The following is a 22549-nucleotide window of genomic DNA, read 5'->3' as shown; positions in this document are numbered from 1 at the left end:
GGTCGCGAGTTATAAGAGCGGAATGGAGCGAAGGTCGGGAAAATCGGCTATTTTAAACTGCGCGCGCGGCGTTGATCGGAGGGAAAACGTCCCCTCCCACTCAGGTCGGCGAATCACACTCCTCTGCCGACCTCGCATTGTTGCCACATGTCTCCTGATCCGTCGCCGCGCGCAGTTTAAAATTGTCGGTTTTCCCGACCTTCGCTCCATTCCGCTCTTATAACTCGCGACCAAAACATTTCCCCAGCTTGCGGTAAAGAGCTAGAGGGGCTACAGAGAGTCAGGAACAACATATCAGTTTTTCATCAAAATAAAAAAATGGCTTTTTTTTAAATTGGCCCAAACGTGAAAAAATAAGGGGTCTTTTTTTAGTGTTCCGGCGCTTCGGAGGCGATAACTCGAGCTGAAGTTGACAAAACCCTATGATGTTATACATTTTCTGAAAGCTCTCGTCACGCTGAATACGCTCGTTTAAACCGCGTTTTCCAAAACTTCTTGGTTTTTGAGTAATAAATTCGCGAAAATTTTGCCGGTTTTTAACTTTGACCCCCCGCCGCATCTCCCCAAAATTTTTGGGGGGCTTGAAACTTTGAGGAAAGATGGGGCTTTGTTAGGTGAATGAATAGGGCAAGTCTCAAAGGTATCCTCCCCGAGCCCCAAATGGCCCGTTTTGCACGTAGTCCTTTGCATCAAAGTGTTATCAGCGATATTATCGTCTTGTGCTCGTTTATATAGGTATTAATGTCGTTTCTTAAAATGCTTCTTTCCTTAGAAGGCCCCGTATGGTACATACATGTGTGATCAAGGAAAGTTCAAGGAGATTATCAGCGTAGCATCATACAAAGGACGATTTTTACAAACCTCTAGTTAAATTCAGCAGTATAACTTCAGGGATGGGTCCTCGAAAGGGATTACAATGATTATTCACCACTACAAAAATGTAAAATATTAGAGAAAATGAATTGCAAGTCTCGTAAATTTGAAAATAGGTTCGCACTAACCTTAAGTTTGTCAAAATCATGAAATTTTTCCTTTCGTATTTTTTATTTTTCAAAGTTGCAAATCATTGTGATCATTTTCAAGAACCCTTCTCGCAGTTATACCTACTGCTGAATGTAACTCGAGGTTTGCGAAATTCGTCCTCATTATGGTGCTACGTTAACAGAAGCGGATCCAGCAGTTTGGCAACAGTGACAATCCCCCATTTAAACCTGTGTAGAATTATCGATTCTTATACCTGATCACTGGTCCCTCCGTGAATGGATACATTTCTATAGGTTTAAAGGAGAGAAAGCAATGTACCCAACTTGCTGGATCCGCTGGTGTATGTTAATGGAACGATTATGAATACCAGTGGCGTCGCGTGAATGATCGATTATCGATATTTCCTCATTTGAATCTGTGGTAAAGAATCGATTACCTATTGAGGTGTTCGCTGCGACCACCCTGTTTATCGATACTTTTCCATACGTTTAAATGGCCGATCAATCGATATGTCGCAAAGCACGCCACGCCATTGGACCAAATCGATGGCCAAAGTGCAAAACCACGTATCTCTGTTTGCAAGATGGCTTGCATCCTCTTGAAAAAATGAAATTGGAGCGGAAATATTGAAACACCGCAAGGGAGCGGTCTGGAGGACAAGGCGAATAAGTGCAGTTTTTGAAAGAATTGAGATAATACTGATTTCAAGTAAAACTAGTCTAAATGCATATTCTGTGAAAAATTTGCTCCCCAATTCCAATTTTTAGGCATCAAAAAGCCAGTGTGAACTTTCTTTTCACCGTAAGGATCCATGTAATTTCGAAATTTGAAACACGTATTTCTCGAAATGGCAAAAACAGCACTTATGCGTCTGTCCTCCAAGCTTCTCAATGGAGATACGTCGTTTTCTAATTCAGACATTGATCAGGAGTTTTTCCTTAGTTGCACATTGTACAACCGCTCCCTTTGAGGCTTCCATCCGAAACAAAGACCATTTTATGAGAAGGAGGTGTCTTTTCGCGGATTGCAATTGTTCTTGGGATCCGAAACTTGACTCGATGGGTTTTTTTCTTCCTTCCAGAGGGTGACGGGAAGAGGGGTGGCTCGAGAGTCGGCGAAGCGGTACACTCATCGACGACCACCCTTTTGTCGGAGGTGATGTCGCTCCACCGCCTCCCGCGAGCCAACAATCACAAGAGGCTCGTGGAAGACGAGACAGAAATCAACGATCCTCCCAAGGCCGACATTTTGAAACGGTGAGGCTTTTTATCTCATTTTCTTCATCCGTATTATCTTATTCATCCTATCCTTCGAGATAGTTTCCCGCAAGGATTCAGAAACTCATCGACCACGTGATCGATGGGTCACGTGCGGAAATGGGGAGGCCCTGGAAACGGGTTTTAAAAATTGGAGGACTGCGGCAACTATGATTGCATACTGCCCGCAAATTTAAATTGACAAGAAAAAGGAAAACCGGAAATAGGAAGGGAAATCCGTTAGTGGAAGTTGAAAATCAGAAATGGGAACTGAAAACCGGAAATCAGAAGTAAAAAATTGAGGCGTATGGTTAAAATCTGAGGTGGAAAGTGAAAACTGGAAGTGAGAAGTGCAAACTGGAAGTTAAAGATGAAACCCTAGAGAGCAGTGTGAACCGGAAATAGGAAGTGAAAGCCCAAAATGGAAGAAAAAACCGGAATTGGAAAGTGAAAACCGGAGGTGGAAGTTGAAAATAAGGTATGGAAAGTAAAAACAGGGAAAAATAAGTGAAAACCTGAACGAGATGGTGAATATCGGAAGTGAAAAGTGGAAACTGGAATAAATTAAAGATGAAATCCGGAAGTGGAAAGTGAAAACTGAAAAGGAAGAGAAACCCGGCAGTTGAAAGTGAGGGCCAGAAATAGAAAGTGGAAACCAAAAGCGGATGGACTGATAAACAATGGCCATAGGATCTGTGTTTCAAACTACCATAGACCTAAAGCCGGCTATAGCAGGGGCGGACTGGCTATGGGGGCGCGGAGGCGATCGGCCCCCTAAGACTTTGCCGCGGAGGTACCGAAGGGACCCCGCGGCGAATTTTTTTCAAGTCATCGTTTTTTCCCCGTAATGTTGTAATTTTTTTATCCTTTTCAATCACTAAAAGGCCCCGAATTCCTTGAAAATTTGTCTCTAAGAGACATGGAAGGTCGCCAAAAGCATTTGTGATGAAGGGACCCCTGACGAATCCTGAGAATGGGTTATTTTGAAGTTCAAGTACTGCAGAATCAAACTCCAATAATGCCTACGTGTTTAAAAAGTGTGAAAGTTTCAAAAGTTACCGGGGGAGGGCCCCCGGACGACAGGAGGGGCCCTTATATTTAGGTCTCCTCCTAACTTTTCGACTACCAGTCCGCCCCTGTGTGCCGCTACTGCAGTTTTGACCGTTAAGGCCGTAGTTTAAGGGCGCTAAAGCCAGGATTGTATTTCGCGAACAGATAATTTTTGCAGAATAATTAAAAATTAAGAAGCAGGAGTAATTCAACTAAATAATAAACGGAACTCCAATGTACAGTATAATACAAAACAATTTTGAAAATCTCGTCATGTAAATACAGAAGATTCGAAAACGCCTTCAATTGAAGCGTGATACCTCACGCGTTCAGGAGAGTTCAAATAGTTGTATACCTGCACCATAGCAAGGGGATGGAAGTTTAATATTGAAGTAGCGTCCCCGCGTTGTTTTTCGGTTTTCCTGTGCCGCTACTGTAGTTTCGACCGTTCAGGCCATAGTTTAAGAGCGCGAAAGCCAGGATTGTGTTTCGCAAAACGAAACTTTCACCAGAATAATTAAAAATTAAGAAACAGGAATATTTTAACTAAATAATAAAAGGAACTCAAATCTACAATATAATGGAAAAAATTTGGAAAATCTCGTCATGTAAATACAGAAGATTCGAAAACGCCTTCAAGTGAGGCGTCATACCTCACGCGTTCCGGAGAGTTCAAATAGTTGTATCCCTGCGCCTTAGCAAGGCGATTGAAGTTTAATATTGAAGTAGCGTCCCCGCTTGGTTTTTCGGCTTTCCTGTACTGGCTACAGGATGTCTTACAGCTTCAATATCTGGCTACACAATTTCTTATAGCCTTTCATAGCTGATGGCGATAAACTGTATTACCCGGCGATAGAAACTACTAGCCCGGCTATATATCTTTTTAGCTTCGTATAGGCCGATTCCATGATTTTCTCCGCTTTCTATAGCCAGGTATATGATTTTCAATGGTATTTTTCGCCGCAGCTTCCATGGTCAATTTTACCTGGGGACGGAATCTTTTTCCTCTAAAGCTAACAATTCTTTGTTGTGAAATGAACAACCATTAAAACTTTCGGGTCTCTTTTAAGAAATCAATAAACTTGCACTGCAATAAGTTGAATCACTTCTGCTAATCTTGATCCTTTTAAGTCATCAATTTTTTTAACCGAGGGCAGCCCAGTAAAGACTTGAAGAGCGCTTTGCTAACACAAGAGCCTCAATAACGCATTGAAACACATCACCTTACAAGGCTGTGCTAACTTAATGAGAATAGTCGAGGGCCATATAAGTTCGGATGTGACTTGCTTTACGACTGGTGTAATGTCAAGCATTTGACCAATGACCAAAAGGATTACATTTTGAAAATAGGAACCACTATCTCTGGCTCTCCTATAAAAGCACATATCTGCATAAGGTTACCAATGGCTTGTATGTTGTTTCTAAAATGGGCCAGAAAAAGTGGTTCCTTACTGGGAACTGTAATCCAAATGCATCATAACCTTCATTAGAAGCTTCCCCAATGGATTGTAATATTTTCTAATTGGGTCCACTTGTATAGATTGAGGTAAAAAATACATAATAAACATATTACCATAAATGACGAAATTAAATATGGATGGATACCATATGTATACGAGATGCAAAAAAAAGTACCTACTTGCTCAGCAGCAGTGCCGGATTTAGGGGGTGGCGGTGGCCACATGGGCCGCGGCCCATGGCAGCAAATTCAGGGGGCGGCAAATGTTGCAATTTTTTCAAATGTATAAGGTATCAAAAACTAAAATGGATTCAGAAATAAAAATTACAAACGAGAAAGGCGAAAACCTCTTTTATTTCCTGAGAGTATAATAATTTCTAATTTGTTCGTCTTTCGGCGATGCAAGAGACAGAGCCTTTCATAAGTCTAGTTGAGAAAAGAACCAAACACGCAATTTGGCCTGGAGCGGCGCGGCGCAGAGAGCAATGATGAGGACTTGAGATGAAAAGGAGAAGCCCTCAGCGCGCCGATCAGCATGTAACACATATTAGCGCCTAGAAAACACCACGAATATTTCACGCATTGCGTCAAACGTAGTGCGGTCAGCAGCGGTTGGCGTAAAACTCATGGTGCCTACATAATCCCGGAGCACATGTAGTCCCGTGCGACCGTTAATGATACAAGTTGGCGAGATGGCTTGAACTCTTCGTATTGATGTCCTGAAACAGAATTTCGATGTTGCCAGGCTCAAATTTCCCCGGAACACCATTATATTCAAGATGGCGCCCAAAATGGCCGCCATGGGGCGAAGTGGGTGAAAGTGACTCATGTTCTGGAGTCCCTTTATACCCAGAGTTAAGACAACTCACTTTTGGTTGGGCTGAAAGTGGCCTAAAAAAAAATCCAATTCTGATTGGTTCTCGTTCATGGAGGCCGAAACGAGTGCACCAAGATGGCGGTACCTCGAATGTGAACAAGAATAATGAAAATATTACCTAATTGTGGTTTATCAAGAGTAAATTGTTATTTCCATCGGTCTAAAATGAAAATAGATTAAGAAATTATTCACAAACCAATCTAATTTTCGTTTTAATTGATCAATTTGTTGATGTTGTTGTTTTTGTGTGACAGACATCGCAGGATTCCTGATCCTTATCCCTCATTATCGTTCGTTTAGGTGCACTCGTTTCGGCCTCCATGGCCAGCTAAGGCCGGCTGCCAGTCAGCTGATAATCGAGTTGTCTTAACTCTGGGTATAAAGGGACTCTATCATGTTCAACATGTGTGTCGATTCCTTTGTTTTTTTGGTCGAAAAGTTCAAATTAGAGCTTAAAAAAGTACTCCGACATCTTAAAGACCCTTAAATCCAAGATAGCGGCCAAATTCCGCCTCCTGAAAGTCAAACGGGCACGTGTGCTCCTATATGGCATGTGAGGTATCCTTCATACCATGTTTTGGGCCGTAAAATCGAAATGTGATGTTGAAAAATCCTTTGCGCCTCATTGAAGGCCTCAAACTCCAAGATGGCGGCCAAAATTGCTGAGATTTGGAACCATAAATTCTATAAAAGCTTCTCATATCATGTGACGTATCGAACTCCATAGGTTTCTGGTCGTAGAATCCAAATCTTGAATTCAAAATTCACCCCGGCCCTTGAGAAGTCCAAAATCCAAGATGGCCGCCGAAATTATCCCTTACAGGGTCATACAGTCTGTTCAATTACATTTTAAGGGCGGAGCTGATAAATTGCTGTTTCACAGGATTAAATCAAGTTTGGAACGATTGACACAGGTTTTCTACAAATAGGTGAATCGTAAATCAGGGCTTATTCATTAGAATAAGCGATGACGTTAGCAGTTGTGATTAATTTTTTGAACGTGTAAAATTGAAACATTTCTTAAATCCACACGCTTCACGCCTTTTAGCCGCAATTCTCAAAACTAAAATGTCGCAAATTGTAAAAGGAAGGTTACTTTAACCTTCATTCATGAATTTTACGACCAAATAATCCTGTAAATGGATATATATCTTGCTATTCTAAGGTCAAGGCTGACTGAATGATCTTGTAAGGCATGAATTCGGCGACCATCTTGGATTTTGGACTTCCTAAGGGGCCGGGGTGAATTTTGAATTCAAGATTTGGATTCTACGACCAGAAATCAATGGGGTTCGATACGTCACATGATATGAGGAGCTATTATAGAATTTATGGTTTCAAAATTCAGCAGTTTTGGCCGCCATCTTGGAGTTTGAGGCCTTCAATGAAGCGCAAAGGCTTTTTTAACATCATATTTCGATTTACGGCCCAAAAAAGGTATGAAGGATACCTCACATGCCATAAAAGAGCCCACGTGCCCGTTTGATTGTCGGGAGGCGGAGTTTGGCCGCCATCTTGGATTTAAGGGTCTTTAAGATGTCGGAGTACTTTTTTAAGCACATATTTGAACTTTTCGACCAAAAATACAAAGGAATCAACATACCCGTCGACCATAGGAGTCACTTTCATCCGCTTCACTCCCGTGGCGGCCATTTTGGGCGCCATCTTGAATTGAAGGGTATTCCGGGGAAAATTGAGCCTGGCAACATCGAAATTCTGTTTCAGGACATCAAAACTAAGAGATCAAGCCATCTCGCCAACTTGTATCATTAACGGTCCCACAGGACCCCAAAAATGAACATGTGCTCCCGGACCAACAAGACTGCATGAATACTTCACACATTGTGCCAAATACAATGCGGTTGGTGCGGTGACAGAAATTAAAATTATTAAACCACATTCATGTTTGTTCGTTCATGCCTTATAAATGAAAGGCCTTGTCCCACAGAAATAGGTTTACGGAAGTTACTTTTCGCGCAAAGTTCCGTGAAGTTCTGCTAGTCTTGACAGGGCTTTCACAAAAAATATGCCCAACACGAGTAAACGCGTCTTATGCACCCCTCCCCCTCCGGCACGTTCACTGTGTGGTTTGTATCGATATTTCAAAACGAATGAGAAGGGGCGGAAAAATACAGGCGGCCCGTGGGCGGCAAGTAGGTAAATCCGGCCCTGCTCAGGCTCAGCAGTATACAAGATGAGAGTGAAAGAAATATTTTCTCACATGATTATGTGAGTGTTGTTTTATGAAGCACGAGATCAACCATTATTCTCCTAAAATAATTTTTTATTTCTGAGACGTTTTTCTTTAATTCATCCTTGGATATTTTTACAGGTCGGTGCCTCATCAAATTTTGGATTTTGCCAGCAAATCACCGTTGACCTCTGTCCAGAGAAAAATCCAAAAACCTAGATCCATCATGTCCATAAATTCTTCCTCAAAAAGTTGCAATATAGTAAAAGAGGTTAGTAGTTGAATATATTCATCGCAGCTTCATTGCTGTATACCTAGAGTAGTTCTCTGAAGAAATGTTCAACTTCGATGAAAGCTTATGAAAATACTAGCCGTTCTGGACGCGCTTTGCGCGTCCGTCACGGCCAGCCAAGGGGCTGCGCCCCCTGGACCCCCGATCACTCGCTACGCGAGTGACATTCGGCTCGCTCCGCGAGCCATTTTTCTCAGTGATTGGACATCTGATCACTAAGATGTATACATTTTGGAGACTCTGGAGGCAAAAATGATTTCGTCACAGAACCTTGTTGCCAGAGCGTGCCATCATTTGCACATGAGTAGATGTGTGGAGATGAAGCGATGATGGGGATCGATCATTTCTTCAAAAACGCATTTAACTGGGACGTCATCCCTTCGGGTGGCAGAAAAAGACAATCCATGGATCTCCTTTCGTGATTTGACTCGCTGAGTAGCAAAAGTTCATCTTTACCTCTTAAGAAGATTATCGGTGGCGTAGGGGTCTAAAAACTGCTCAACGATAGTATAGTTCGAGTTCCGAATCGCAATGAGCCCACTCGTGTTTTTTTCTTATATTTTCATCGCATTTAAATTTCTCTGATGTTTCGTTTTATTCTCTCTAATTGCACATTAGTTATCATATTCTCAGTTCATTTCCTTTCCCTTTCATTTTTCCTTTTCTGTAGCATCTTGGTCCATTTACAATTATTATTTTAAAATAGCTTTCCCCTTGTATACAATTGATGCTTCAAACGGAATCAATTGTTTTTATGACATTTCCGGCTAAATTATGGGTTTTCCCAGGAAGGCAGCCTCTTGTCCCTCCCGGACTCTACTCTTGCCAGATAAGTTGTTTTTTTAACACTTTTCCCCAATTCAAATCCATGTAAAATATTCACATTTATCGTACAATCTGGCAACCTCTCGAGTGAAATAGAAAAAGGTAGAATCGCTGAAAGTCTGAATCCTTCGAAGTTTATATTAATGACTAGCCGTCACGGCCAGCCAAGGGGCTGTGCCCCTTGGGCCCCCGCTCACTCGCTACGCGAGTGACATTCGGCTCGCTCCGCGAGCCATTTTTCTCGGTGATTTGACATTTGATCACTAAGATTTATACATTTTGGAGACTCTGGAGGCAAAAATGATTTCGTCACAGAACCTTGTTGCCGGAGTGTGCCATCATTTGCACATGAATAGATGTGCGGAGATGAAGCGATGATGGGGATCGATCATTTCTTCAAAAGCGCATTTGACTGGGACGTCATCCCATCGGGTGGCGGAAAAGGACAATCCATGGATCTCCTTCCGCGATTTGACTTGCTGACGTAGCAAAAGTTCATCTTTACCTCTTAAGAAGATTATCGGTGGCGTAGGGGTCTAAAAACTGCTCAACGATAGTATAGTTCGAGTTCCGAATCGCTATGAGCCCACTTGTGTTTTTATCTTATACTTTCATTGCATATAAATTTCTCTGATGTTTTTGTTTTATTCTCTCTGATTGCATAAGTAATCATATTCTCATTTCATTTCCTTCCCCTTGCATTTTTTCCTTTTTTGTAGCATCTGGTTCCATTTACAATTGGATTGCATTTTGCAAAAAGGAACCAAGAGCATTCCAATGTTGCTAGGATTGTGCAACTTTACATTCTTTGCAACACAATTACTGAAGTCATGCAAAAAATTAAATTCACAAAGGTAATTTTCCTCGTGAATTTATAGTTTATTGAGAGTAGATATGAATCCTCTTTACATGATCAGTTTATATTTGCAAGGTAAACAAAGTTGCACAAGCTTAGTGACACTAAAATTTTCTTGGTTTTTTTTTTGCAAAATGCAATCCAATTATTATTTAAAAACAGCTTTCCCTTGTATACATTTGATGCTTCAAACGGAACCAATTTGTTTTTAATTACATTTCCGGCTAAATCATGGGTTTTCCCAGCAGGTAGCCTTTCGCCCCTCCCAGACTCTACTGTTGCCATATAAAGGTGCTTTTTCAGCACTTTTCCCAGTTCAAACCCATGTAAAATATTCACATTCATCGCACAACCTGGCAACCCCTCGAGTGAAATAGAAAAAGGTGGACTCCTTCCACTCTTATATTAATGATGATATTGCACATTTAAAAGTCAGTGCCTGAAAAATTGCAATACTCGCTCATCGTAATAATTTCAATTTGAGGCAATAAGAGGAAATTACAGGTTTTTCATCCCGCAACCGAAAAATTTTATTGCGACCGATTTCCCATTTATTCAAATTATTTGCGATTATTTTAAAAATCGCTATTATCGCCGCGCCTTCAAATAGAAGAGTAGGCAAATGGCGAAACTTGCCCCAACGTCACGAGTGTTGGACACTTGTCTTTGAGTCTTAGACATTAGTCACGAGTCTTTGAGTCTTCGGATACTGTGAAAGCAGGCTTATCAGGAATCTTATGCTCCAAAAATACGCAATAAATTACCACGTAATCTACTCACCTGGTACTTTCAGAATAATAATTGAAAAACACAAGATTTAGCGATACCCATTCTGCAGAAAAACCTGTGAACAGTAGGATGTATTTTCGTCAAACGGAACTAAGCGCCATAGGGGGAGGAAGGCAGAGGGGGGCTTGGATTGGTGGCGGAACCGGGCGTCGGGCTCATTCCCAAGTAGCAGTGATCGCGATAAATTGCGATTTAATTGGAGAATGTATCGCGATTTTATCGACGTCGCGATTTATTGCAATATTATCGGGAGAAAAATCGCGATATTATCGAACGCGATTTTATAGAGATAAAATTGCAATAAATTGCAATTTTTCATTAACGCATGAATGACGCATATGAAAGATGTTTCTATTCCGCCGCCGCCGTTTTTACCGAGATCCGTTGGTAACTTAACCATCTCATTTTTTTTTATCAATTATTAGTATAATGTTACAAAGACAGACTGGTAAGCTTACCTGAAAACCGGTATTTTTACTGATTTTTTCAGGTAAGAATGCCACTTTTATTGGTAATCAATCCCCGGTAACTTTACCATTTTATCCCGGTAATTCTACCACAGTCGATAAAAACTATTGGCGTTTTTCCCAAGGTCCATCGGTAACTTTGCCATCTCACTATTATTGGTAATTTTACAGAGACAGAATGATGAGATTACCAATAGAACCTTATTTTACCAACCGTATTTCAAGGTATGAAATAAAATACAGAGGAGGGAAAATTAAAAAAAAAAAAAAAAAAAAAAAAAAAAAAAAAAAAAAAAAAAAAAAAATCCAATGAAAAATCGGTGTCAGTCAACGCAAAGACATAAGTTGTGAGGTTGCGAAGCGCCGATCCATGTATAAGAGGCTTCAATTCGCACACGCAAGTCATATAGCGGTCATAGCATAGTGACAATGTGCTGGCCTTCCACCGTAGCGATTGGGGTTCGAATCCCCGCGGAGGCTCCGGGGATTTTACGCTCGTCTTCGTCAAAGGACCTGACGGCTGAACCTAACGGCAATCGGCTGACAACTTTAACCCCTTTTTTTGGCGATTTTATCAATCGCTAGGATCATCAACATCTGAGCGATCATCCTCGATCTTATCGCGATAAAATCGCAATTTTTTCGGGCCGATAAAATCGCAATAAAATCGCGAAAAGATCGAGGATAATCGCTCAAATGTTGATGATCCTAGCGATTTTATCGCCGATAAAATCGAGGATAATCGCGACTTTATCGGCGATAAAATCGCGATTTTTCCGTTGAAAAATGCTACTTGGGTCCGTCTTATACTCGCAATGCTCTTCCATGGCGCTTAGTTTCGTTTGACAGAACGCGCTATCCGGCATTCTAAATTCCTCAAAAGGAACTCAAATTGGCGCTTAGTTCCGTTTGACAGAAATACGTCCAATAGTTCTTACCGCTACCCAAATACAGAGGATTAGTTCCGCTGGTCATAGAATCATGTTTTGAAGAATAATCCTTGTAAATCAGCTAAAAATAATAAGGTCCGTCCAAACAGCAACATTCTACGTTGAATATTAACCGAGATATCGCTCCTCGAGCAATTCGATTCATGACGTCATCCACCGCGGTAGTGACACCCATTGGTTTGTTCCACCTTCCTTTCATCCGAGTTTCACGTTGTCGAGTAACCAGTGAAAATGTGCGTCCCTCTGACAAATGAAAGCAAGGTGGAAGAAACCAAGGGTGTCACGACCGCGGTGGATGACGCCATTGAACGGATTGTTCAAAGCGCGATATCGCCGTTAATATTAACGCAGAGAGTTGGTGTTTGGACAAAGCTTATTATTTATAGCTCATCTGGAAGCATCAAGCATCAAAACACGATTCTGTAATCAGCGTAACTGCATGACTCATGCATTCCCTTGTAGCAGCGGTTCATGAACAACTTGTAAAAAAACTCGTAAAAAACTTAAGAGTTACAACAGCTCGTACAAAACTTGTAAAATAAAGAAGTTTCTCACGTGTTTCAGTTTTTACATAAAAAAACTCGTATTAGAATCTTGCCAAAGGAAGATAAAAGATTGCATATGAATCTTATAGCGGGCTGTAAGGATTCTTATAGCCAGCTGTGAGGAATCCTACGAGCTGTAAGCGAAATTACTGTCTGTCAACTTGAATATTTTTTTACGAGTTTTATACTGCTTTACATCTCCATTCCGCATGCTATTTGAATCAGTGAGATCGAAAACACACCAACTCGATAACTCGAAAATGCGCAACTTTCATTGAAGACGGTCAATTTTTATGAAGGGCATTGAAGTTAGCGCATCTGTTCCAACTTGGACCTTTAACATGTTCGTAAGTGCCTGTCTCTCGGCACTAAACATCTTTTTCTTAGACTAATTTCTTCGTCTACTGTGCAGTTTTGCGTGTGTCTAGATTACTTTCATTTTTCCGAGTTGGTGTGTTTTCGTTCTCATCGATTCATTTCTGCATGAAAGAACTCGTAAGATGGGTTGCCGTAGCTACTTGACGTTTGTTTAATTTCTCTAGGGCGACATATCACCGGCATCGAGCTCCTCGCAGATGGACTCGAAGGCTCGGAAGGATCGGAAGAACTGGGAGCGGATGATGGGCGGAGCCGGCTCGGAGCTGAGCCTCACGGGCTGCGACACGGATCTCGAGATGGACTACTACGACTACAACGTCCAGAACGCCTCCACGGTGCCGGGCTCCTACCTTGGGATGGACCCGGCCTTCTGCGTCTGGATCCCGCCGTTCGCCCCGGGGAACTGGAACGACGTCAACGGCGACGTCAACGGCGACGTCGAGCTCCAGACGCTGAGGAGCGACCGGCCCCACTCCAACACCGACTCCGAGTCGACTTGCTGCGCCAGCGAGAACTCCGGCTCCAAGTCCGAGATCAGCAGTGCCTTAGCTTCCACCCCCGAACTGAAGAGGCTCCTGTGCGGGAAACTCCAGCCGCCGGTCCAGGTCCACCAGGCCTTCATCGTCAAGGAGAAGGAGACGAGGGTGGAGAAGTCGCCGAGCCAGAGGACCATGATCGGCATCTCGGCCGGGGATGAGGAGATCAAGTTCGTCGACGATGACGACGAGGAGTTGGAGCTCGCTAAAGGGTTGATCAGGAACCCCGGCTTCGTGAAATTCCCCGGCGAGGCCAATGCGTGAACTATGTTGTTGCATATTGCATACTTTTTGAAATTTTATTGGCACTATGAACATAAATTATTTGCTTAACTTAAACTTTTTTGAGAACCAATTATATATATATGTATATATATATAAACGATTATATATATAATCGATTATATGTATATAATCGGTTTTCAAAAAAGTTTAATTTAAACATGCAATGCGTGAACGCCGAGTCTTCAACTTCCGGAAGGAAAAGAACATGTCAGTGCTTAGTACACTCATGAAAATGTTTGTATCCTTGTGTTACTTTTGGTTGATATCGGAGGTGAAAAGGTCTCGATACACGATCAAATTCCGATCAAAGTAGACCAGTTGATGACTGATGTTCACCATGCAACAGTCTTCCTTGATCAAAATTGGACGGACCGTCAAATTTTGATCGGAATGAAGTGCCACCATTCATGATTTCTTGCCACACGGAACATTTCTGCCAAGTTCTCATTTTAAAATGAAGCGAAAGTAACGATTTTTAGACAGATGACTCCCGACACTTTGATGGCAATTGGTTCGGGAATTCGATTGTGTATCGAGGCCTATAAACAAACCAAACCCGAATATGTTGATTTTGGTACAGCTTGTGGTGAATTTAACGCAAAAAACAATGGTGGGAATGGGAAAGCCCAGAGTTAACTGCCCAAAAAGCATTATTCAACAGATAAATCGAGATATATTGAAATTAAGTCGCAATTTTTTCCACGACTTTTTGGCGGCAGAATCCCTAGGATCATCACCATCTGAGCGGTTGTCCTTGATCTTGTCGCTATTTTATCTCTAAACAGTCCTGTTAGGTAAAGGAAATCGAAATTTAATTCAAATTTTATTTATCACGATTTGTTGTTCGATAATGTCGCGATCAATCGCCGCCGATAAAATCGCGATTTTATTGCGAATGTATGCAACAAAATTGCAATTTATCGCAATTTTTTATCCGATAATATTGAATTAAATCGACGTCCATGAAATCGGTGAGACGGAAAACGGTGTCTCCTTCGACGGCGTCATTGAGTCTTAGAATTGATTTGAACTATCTAGTAGTGTTATTATTGGGTTCCTTACAGAGTCACTCGAGGAAAGAGACAGAATCAAATTGCAAATCATCGATTCTTTCAAGGACTTCAATATTTTGATCGACTGCTCATACTTCAGTGCTCTTAATTTTTATAATTGCAATCATCAGTAATTGCTTTCCACCGATCTAGCTGTTCTGATTAAACTTAATGATTATATTTAGAATCTCATATGGGTCTTTTAAGAAATAAGTCTTAGATGTAGCTTTGGATGGTCCGGATTTGCCTTATAAATTGCTTTGAACAATGGGCCGTGATCTTTAAAATTCTCGCCCTAAAACCAATAGCTGTCACGTGAGAAGGGGTGATGTCACATTTTTTGGAACGAACTTTTTGAGCGAGGAATTCTGATCTAGTAAGCATTTAGCTGACGGGATTTTTCTTCGCGGTTCGCGTCCATCATCTTTTGAGTCCTGAAATGCGGATCCTTGCCAAAAAGAATAATAGTACGAATAAGTTTATTTTTCCTGGAAATCGAGAAATTCGTCATAAATCGAGCCATCGCTGATTATTTCTTGCATTTTTTTTACTCTACACTCGTAAATTTAATTTTATTTATTAGCTTGATAAAAAATAATAGGTGTGGACTTAAAATTGCTCATTTTATTAATTTATTGTGCTGATAGGAAGAGTTTTGTTTACTTGAGATCCTTTATTGAAGTTATTTTCTACGCTTTTTTACTTTTGTTACGGAGTTTATCAGAATAAATAATAAGTGTGATTATAGAATAAGTAACAGGTCTTTTAGGCACCGCAGAAAAATGGACAGAAAATATTTTTTAATATTTTTAAAGCTCATACATGTCAATAATTTTAAATGAGCGGTGGTAGTTTGTGATACGCCTACGGTCTGAACCTTGCATATCTACTTAAGTAAAAGAGAAATCTTATAACCAATCAAGGTGCGCGTCGCAAAATTTGGTTTGAAAGATGTTAGGTTTAATATTAAAACTTTTTAGTAAACAATAATATCGATGGCCAGAGTGCAGAACAACGTATCTCGGTGTTTTAAAATTGTTGCTACTTTTTTTTTTTTTTTTTTTTTTTTTTTTTTTTTTTTTTTTTTTTTTTTTTTTTTATATTATATAAAGTGAGACTATAGCCAACTTTATGGATTGAAATTTATACCTACAGAATATTCTGCCAACGAAGGAAGAAAATGGATGAAGTATTCAAGAAATTAAGTTCCCTGGTTTTCCAAGGAAAAAATAAAGTAGTGATGACAAGAAGTCTGCGCCGTCGCAGACGGATATATGTGGTTTTGCACTTTGATCATCGATTTTGTAACTCCAGGATGAAATCTGATGTAAACCATTTCTTAGCATAAACCTAAACAATTTAGGTACACCTTGCTATTTCTTTGTCTTAAATTTTAAGTAGTTTACATGCCCAAGGGCCGGATTTACCTAGAGGGCACTGGGGCACTTGCCCATAGCGGCAAATTTTGAGGGGCGGCAAATTTTGGTACTGGATTAATTGAAAGTTAAAGCGAGAAAAAAGGAAAAAATGGAGACAGAGACGGAGCGAAGTGAAAAGATGAGCGGCAAAATGTATGAAGGAAGGGAGTTGCCGCTTGACGGGAGCGGCAAAGCTGCCGCCCTTTAGGTCCGGCCTTGAGCGCTAGGATGATCGTTCGTTGGAGTGATACTAAACAACACGGCAATTTTAAACATCGAGGCAGACTTGATAATCAATTTAGACGTTGATGCTCTGGTTGACAGCTTTCCTAAACTGAAAACCCGGAGAAAAACTTTTTAACCTGATCTTCCAAAAATACAATGCAACTAATACATTGAGCTACACTAGCTTCAACTTTGTCTCCACATTTTATTTTTGTCTTATCCATCCATTCCATTTTATATATTCGCGGCGCATTTTGAAGCAGCTACGCGCACGCGCCCGCAGGCGGTGCACGAGGGGGGGGGGGGGGGGGCAAGATAAGATGGCGTGGGAAGTTGGGAGTGCGGAGAGGGGGAGGGGGAGGAGGGGATACTGTTGACAATATACTTAGTGGCGAAATATTGTAGACCCAGGGGCGGCAAAATGTAGCTTGTCCAGGGGCGGCAAAAAGCTAAATCCGGCCCTGTAAATTGGTACCAGAGGACCTTAGAAAAGAGAAAGAGCATGATCTGTGAAATCAAATGTACAATAGTGCTTCAAAACCTAAATAGACTAGTAAATTGGTTGCCTAGTCACCTACCCTCGAAATCTAACCTTTAAATGAAAGTTTTGGGACTCGGAAATATTTAGGTACGTATCTTTTAGTCCTGGAAATAATGGCATCGAATGAGATTAGTGAGATCTCTTCAACATTTCTCGAAATTTTTTAGTCTAGATAGTGACTGAGAGATCTGAGTTACCTTGCATATTATTCAATCCATGAAAAGCATGCGCTCAGATGGATTCGTCAACGAAAGAAAAATTGACAAAATCTTTGAATGCCTTTCAAATAATTTCATTTTTCAGTGATTCAACGTAAAACAGACAATGGACGCTTTATAACTCGTATTTCGTTTGAGTATGTACTTAAATTTCCAAAAAAATTAAACTTCACTGTGAAATTTAAATGTAGTATCATCATATGCTTTACTAAAAAATTCAAAAGCATTTATGGTTCGATGGAAAAAAGGCAGAGAGAAGTGTCAAAATGTTTTCAAAGTGGTTTAGTTTGTAAAACTTTAAACATAGCGATAGGTATATTTTCTTTGTTCTGATGAGAAAATTAGAAAAACACTTTTCCTAATTTAAGACGTTCGCACATTTATATTACTCAAATGGAAGGTCGTTTTTGAGCCGTTAAATTTTGAAAGGGTTCTCTCAGTTAGCATCCAAAAATATTCCTTCAAATCGCCTGCGAAGGTGTAATTAAGTTTCTTTTTGTAAAACAATAAAGAAGTCGCTGAAATTTTGGAACACAGCAATTAAGATATATATTTTTTTTAGCCTCACTTTGGACAAGTCATTATACTAAGAAAAAAAAAAAAACTAATCTACGCGAAAGAAAATTTGTAGAACTGCCAATAATTTATTTTGGTCAAAATTGACGTGCTTCGTGTTTAAAGAGCTTGATGCAAAAACGGCTTTTTTCGCCCCCCCCCCTCTGGAAGTTCTTCAGACTTTGTCTATTGATTACTCATACTTGAGCGCTTCTTTCCCCAAATTTTCAGACCCCCAAAAAATTTTGGGGGGGAGCTAGGGGGGGTGGAAGTCAAAACCTGTGAACCTCGATATCTCTTGAACGAAGAAAGATATCGAGGTCCGGTTTGGACGAAAAATCGTCTAAAATTGCATACTTTAAGATTCTAAAGGTCGAAATCCCGATATCACATTTTTAAGTCAACATATGTGCTTTTTACCAGTTTTTTGGTCTAGAAAATTTCTTTTAAACGAAAAATTTACAAAGATTTCAATTTTCTATTTGAACTGAAACCAGTTTTTTAAATTGTTCGTCTTTTTCCGCATCCAACGAGTGGTCCATTAAGATGGGGAACCAAACGGTTCCGGAGTTATGATCGGTTGAAGTTTCCGCTCAACGCGCGCCGACCGATTTTCGCGCGCAAAAAAGTCGGATTTGACTGTTATTAGATCAGATTGAATGTTCAAAATAAGCAAAATGCTTTATTAGGGACTCTTGAGGGTCGCCGAGTTCAGAAATTACCGATACTTCCAAAAAATTCACGTTTTTAAAATTGCAGCTTCGGACAGGACCACTGAGCGGCCGGTCGGCGCTCAGTGGGTCTCTAAAATAGCTGTAATTTTAAAAACGTGATTTTTTTGGAAGTATCGCTAATTTCTGAACTCAGTGACCCAAAAAACTGGTAAAAAGCACATATGTTGACTTAAAAATGTGATATCGGGATTTCGACCTTTAGAATCTTAAAGTATGCAATTTTAGACGATTTTTCGTCCAAACTGGACCTCGATATCTTTCTTCGTTCAAGAGATATCGAGGTTCACAGGTGTTGACTTCCACCCCCCCTAGCTCCCCCCCAAAATTTTTTGGGGGTCTGAAAATTTGGGGAAAGAAGCGCTCAAGTATGAGTAATGAATAGACAAAGTCTAAAGAACTTCCAGAGGGGGGGCCAAAAAAGCCGTTTTTGCATCAAGCTCTTTATTAGCAATTTTTTACCTATTTCTTGCACTTGAATACTCCAATTTTCAGTACCTAGTTCAAAGCACTTGAACGCATGCAGGTAAACATGACATTTTTGTGGAAAGCAGAATCATGCATACCTTGATTTTTTTTATATAAATACTTTCTTTTTTGGACAAGTCGGTGCAAGTTATGCGAGAATAATAAACGCTTCATGAGCATAAATAATTTCCTCTTTTAGAGTATATGATTGAAAATCTGGCTCAGTCGTGTCACGCGTGAAGTTATACCTGCTTCCCCTTTGTACGGTCACAATTGATCTCAATCTCACTTTGAGCGATTTGGTGATTTACTCATTCTTTAACCAAATGTAACAAAATACCCTCTCTCTTGTTGTCGTTCACACCGCTTTTGAATGTTAATGTTTTTGTCGAATATGTCACGAAATAAAGACCCACAAATCATACTGGATTTCATTCATTGTCTTTTAACAATTTAGGTCACCTATTTTCAACAAACTCACTTTGATAAACGGTGGTGTCTCTCTGCATGTGATGAAGTAAAACCTTTTCGTAGTTTTAGATATTCAGAAAAGTTTTTATCAAGTGATGCGCGTTTAAAGATATGTATAATAATTACGGGTTGAAATGACAGCAGAATGGACCATTCACCTGTTAGTAGCAATCTCTCTGTACAATATCAAAGATTTAATCGTCTAAATCCCTGGTAAAAATTGGCAGTAGAATCTGTGTTCCAAAATACCATAGACCTACAGCCGGCCGTAAGATTTCCAATGGCTTCTATAGCCAGCAACACAATTTCTTATAGCCTTTTATAGCCGATGGCGATTAAGCAACTCACAGCCAGGCGATAAAGTGTATGCTAAACGTCACTAATTACGGATGCTAGGACTTAGTGAGTTTTTGGAGTGCTGCTCTCTTTTTGGGCCGTAGTATCTTGATTTATTTTGCGAGGAAAGCTCCGTACTTTTGATGGATGCCTGCCATTCCTATTATGTTGGAGCGCCCTCAATGTCGTATGATACTGTGCAATACCTCTGGTGTGAAATAGTTGCTTCAAGCGCCGTGGTACGCTGCGGCGCGACGCGGCGGGCTGACAGCCAGCGCGAAACGCGCATTGGCGCCTACAAACCTGAGAAGGATACTTCACGCATTGCGCAATGCGTGAAGTATCCCTGTTAGGTTTGTAGGCGCCAGTGCGCCGCCGTGTTAGGCTCTAATATTTAATCTCGTGGAGTCGGCGTTTTTCAACTCATGACTTAGAAATGTTTGCACACTCTGTATGGATTATTCTCATTTTAATTGATGAAAAAAAAATTATGTGCGTTTTGTAAATATTAAGGTGATTCCGTACAAACTTAAGGATTTACAAAGCACACGAATTTCTACACAATTTCTTTTAGCCTTTTATAGCCGATGGCGAAAAAGCAACAGCCAGGCGATAAAGTGTAAAGCCCTGCGATAGGAACTATAGCCCGGCTGTATAATTTTTTATCGCTTCGTGTAGCCCGGCCGTATGATTTTTTCCACTTTCTACAGCCAACTATATGATTTTCTATCGCCTTCTTCAGTCGGCTATAAGAACTCCTATGGTATTTTGAAACGCAGCTCCTATCGCCAATGTTTACCAGGGATGTTAAGCAATGAGGAAAACTGTACCTACACATGTTGCTGAAAGAATTGCGTCGTTTCCGGAAAAAAATTGCAGTTAAATGTTAATCGCAAAATTAAATACGATTCACGCCTCATCCATCAGCCTGTGTCCGATGAGCATGCACGTTAAAGGTATTTTATTCAAGTTCAATTCAAACAGATATATGATATGCAATTCCAAAATTATCTTAAAACTTTATCTGCGTTTTTCTTAGCTTTGGAATCTTTAGTTCTCAAACTTTGAGCTTTTCCTCATAATTCCATTTTAGAGTATTTGGATATTCCTTGTGACAAATGATGCAAGCTTAGCCCCGTTGTAGATGTATTCAACTGTAGAATCATCTCCTTTTCCTCACTTGAACTGACAAACCACATGCAGTACTGCGAGCAACTATTGCTGCCTTGAGGCAGCCCATATTGCCTAACCGAAGCTATTAAGGCGAACTGGTTGGATTAAATAGAAATCCTATGATATTAAACCGCCAACACTAAAACAGCCTGGCGTGCAAGAACTAACGGCACGCTGCAAGCAACTACATATCGACGGTGAAACTACCAAACCACGTATCTCGTTTGCGGTGTTTAAAAATCTACGCTCGCATTTTATTTTTTTGAAGTAGACCAAATCAATATCATTCCTTGAAATTTTCACAGAATTTTCTCCGCACGAAGAGGAAAAATCACAGACATTTTCAAGACTGGACGTTAAGTAGTTTTTTATTTAAAAAATAAAGTATGACAGGAAGTCTGCGACGTCGCAAACCGAGATACGTGGTTTGGTAGTTTCACCGTCGATATGCGTTAAAGTAGCTCACATTGAAAGATTGAGGGTAAACTAACAGATTGAGGGTAAACTAACAGATTGAGTGAAAAACGCAGAAATATGATTCCGCTAACTAGTGTCGGCCAGTGTCAATAGGTGAGGCTGTAGAAGCAGTGCTTTTAGGGTTTTGATCAACAAGCAAATCGACGATGAAACTTCCAAACCACATATCTCGCTTTGCAGCGTTTTAGACTTCTCGCCATACTTTATCTTAAAAATTGATCACTACTCAATTTCGATTCTGAAAAAGTTCCGAGATTCTTCCTCCCCGCGAGAGGCAAATTCTGGAAAAACTTCCAGCAGCCTGATTGTTGAAACTTTAACTGGCCACGTCGGTAAGATAAGGCAAGACATAAAGCCCTATCTGCGCCGTGTAATATATCGATTTTCGATTCTTGTCGTGTCGACATTTTCAACAATCGGGCTGCTGGAATGGTGTTGATTTTTTCCTTTAAAAAAATACAAAATAAGAGAAAAAATTTCCTCAATTCATAAATATCTTTTGATATACCAAGAAGCGGAGGTTTTTAAACACCGCAAACGAGATACCTACGTGGTTCGGGAGTTTCACAACTCGAATGTCTTGAAGACTCAGTGACGACGATTTTGATCGATCATTTTGGGTGCAAGAAGCTTAAGAAGAGAGAAAAAAAAAGAAAAAGAGAAAAAAAGAAAAAGAAAAAGAAAAAAGAAAAAGAAAAAAAGAAAGAAAAGAAAGACAGTAGTAGTAGTAAAATAATTTTATTTTAAAGCGGTGCTTTAGCATCTAAGGCCATTTACACCTATAAAGAGGGCAGTAGTAGTAAAATAATTTTTTTTTAAAGCGGTGCTTTAGCATGTAAGGTTATTTACACCAACAGTAATAGAAAGACAAGAAAGACAAGAAAGAAAAGAAAAAAAAGAAAAAAAGAAAAAAAGAAAAAAAGAAAAAAAGAAAAAAGTAGTAGTAGTAGTAAAATAATTTTATTTTAAAGCGGTGCTTTAGCATCTAAGGTTATTTACACCAACAGTAATAGAAAGACAAGAAAGACAAGAAAGAAAAGAAAGACAAGAAAGAAAAGAAAGACAAGAAAGAATAGAAAGACAAGAAAGAAAAGAAAGACAAGAAAGAAAAGAAAGAAAAGAAAGACAAGAAAGGAAAGAAAGA

General features: G+C 40.2%; 1 protein-coding gene across 1 annotated transcript in view; it reads left to right on the top strand.

Annotated features, from left to right (window-relative positions):
- gogo (thrombospondin-1 like protein golden goal) overlaps positions 1–19372 on the top strand; it is a 52300-nt gene extending 32928 nt beyond the window's left edge. Inside the window, exons 12-14 of the mRNA XM_019052630.2 lie at positions 2066–2240; positions 7959–8088; positions 13084–19372. Coding sequence (XP_018908175.2) covers positions 2066–2240; positions 7959–8088; positions 13084–13719 — 941 coding nt within the window. The 3' untranslated portion in view covers positions 13720–19372. The remainder of the gene's footprint in view (positions 1–2065; positions 2241–7958; positions 8089–13083) is intronic.
- The last annotated feature ends 3177 nt before the right edge of the window (positions 19373–22549 follow it).

Source organism: Bemisia tabaci, chromosome 2 (genome assembly GCF_918797505.1).
Source record: "Bemisia tabaci chromosome 2, PGI_BMITA_v3".
Classification (NCBI taxonomy): domain Eukaryota; kingdom Metazoa; phylum Arthropoda; class Insecta; order Hemiptera; family Aleyrodidae; genus Bemisia; species Bemisia tabaci.
Note: the sequence above shows the minus strand (reverse complement) of the source record. Positions and strands in the feature narration are given on the sequence as shown.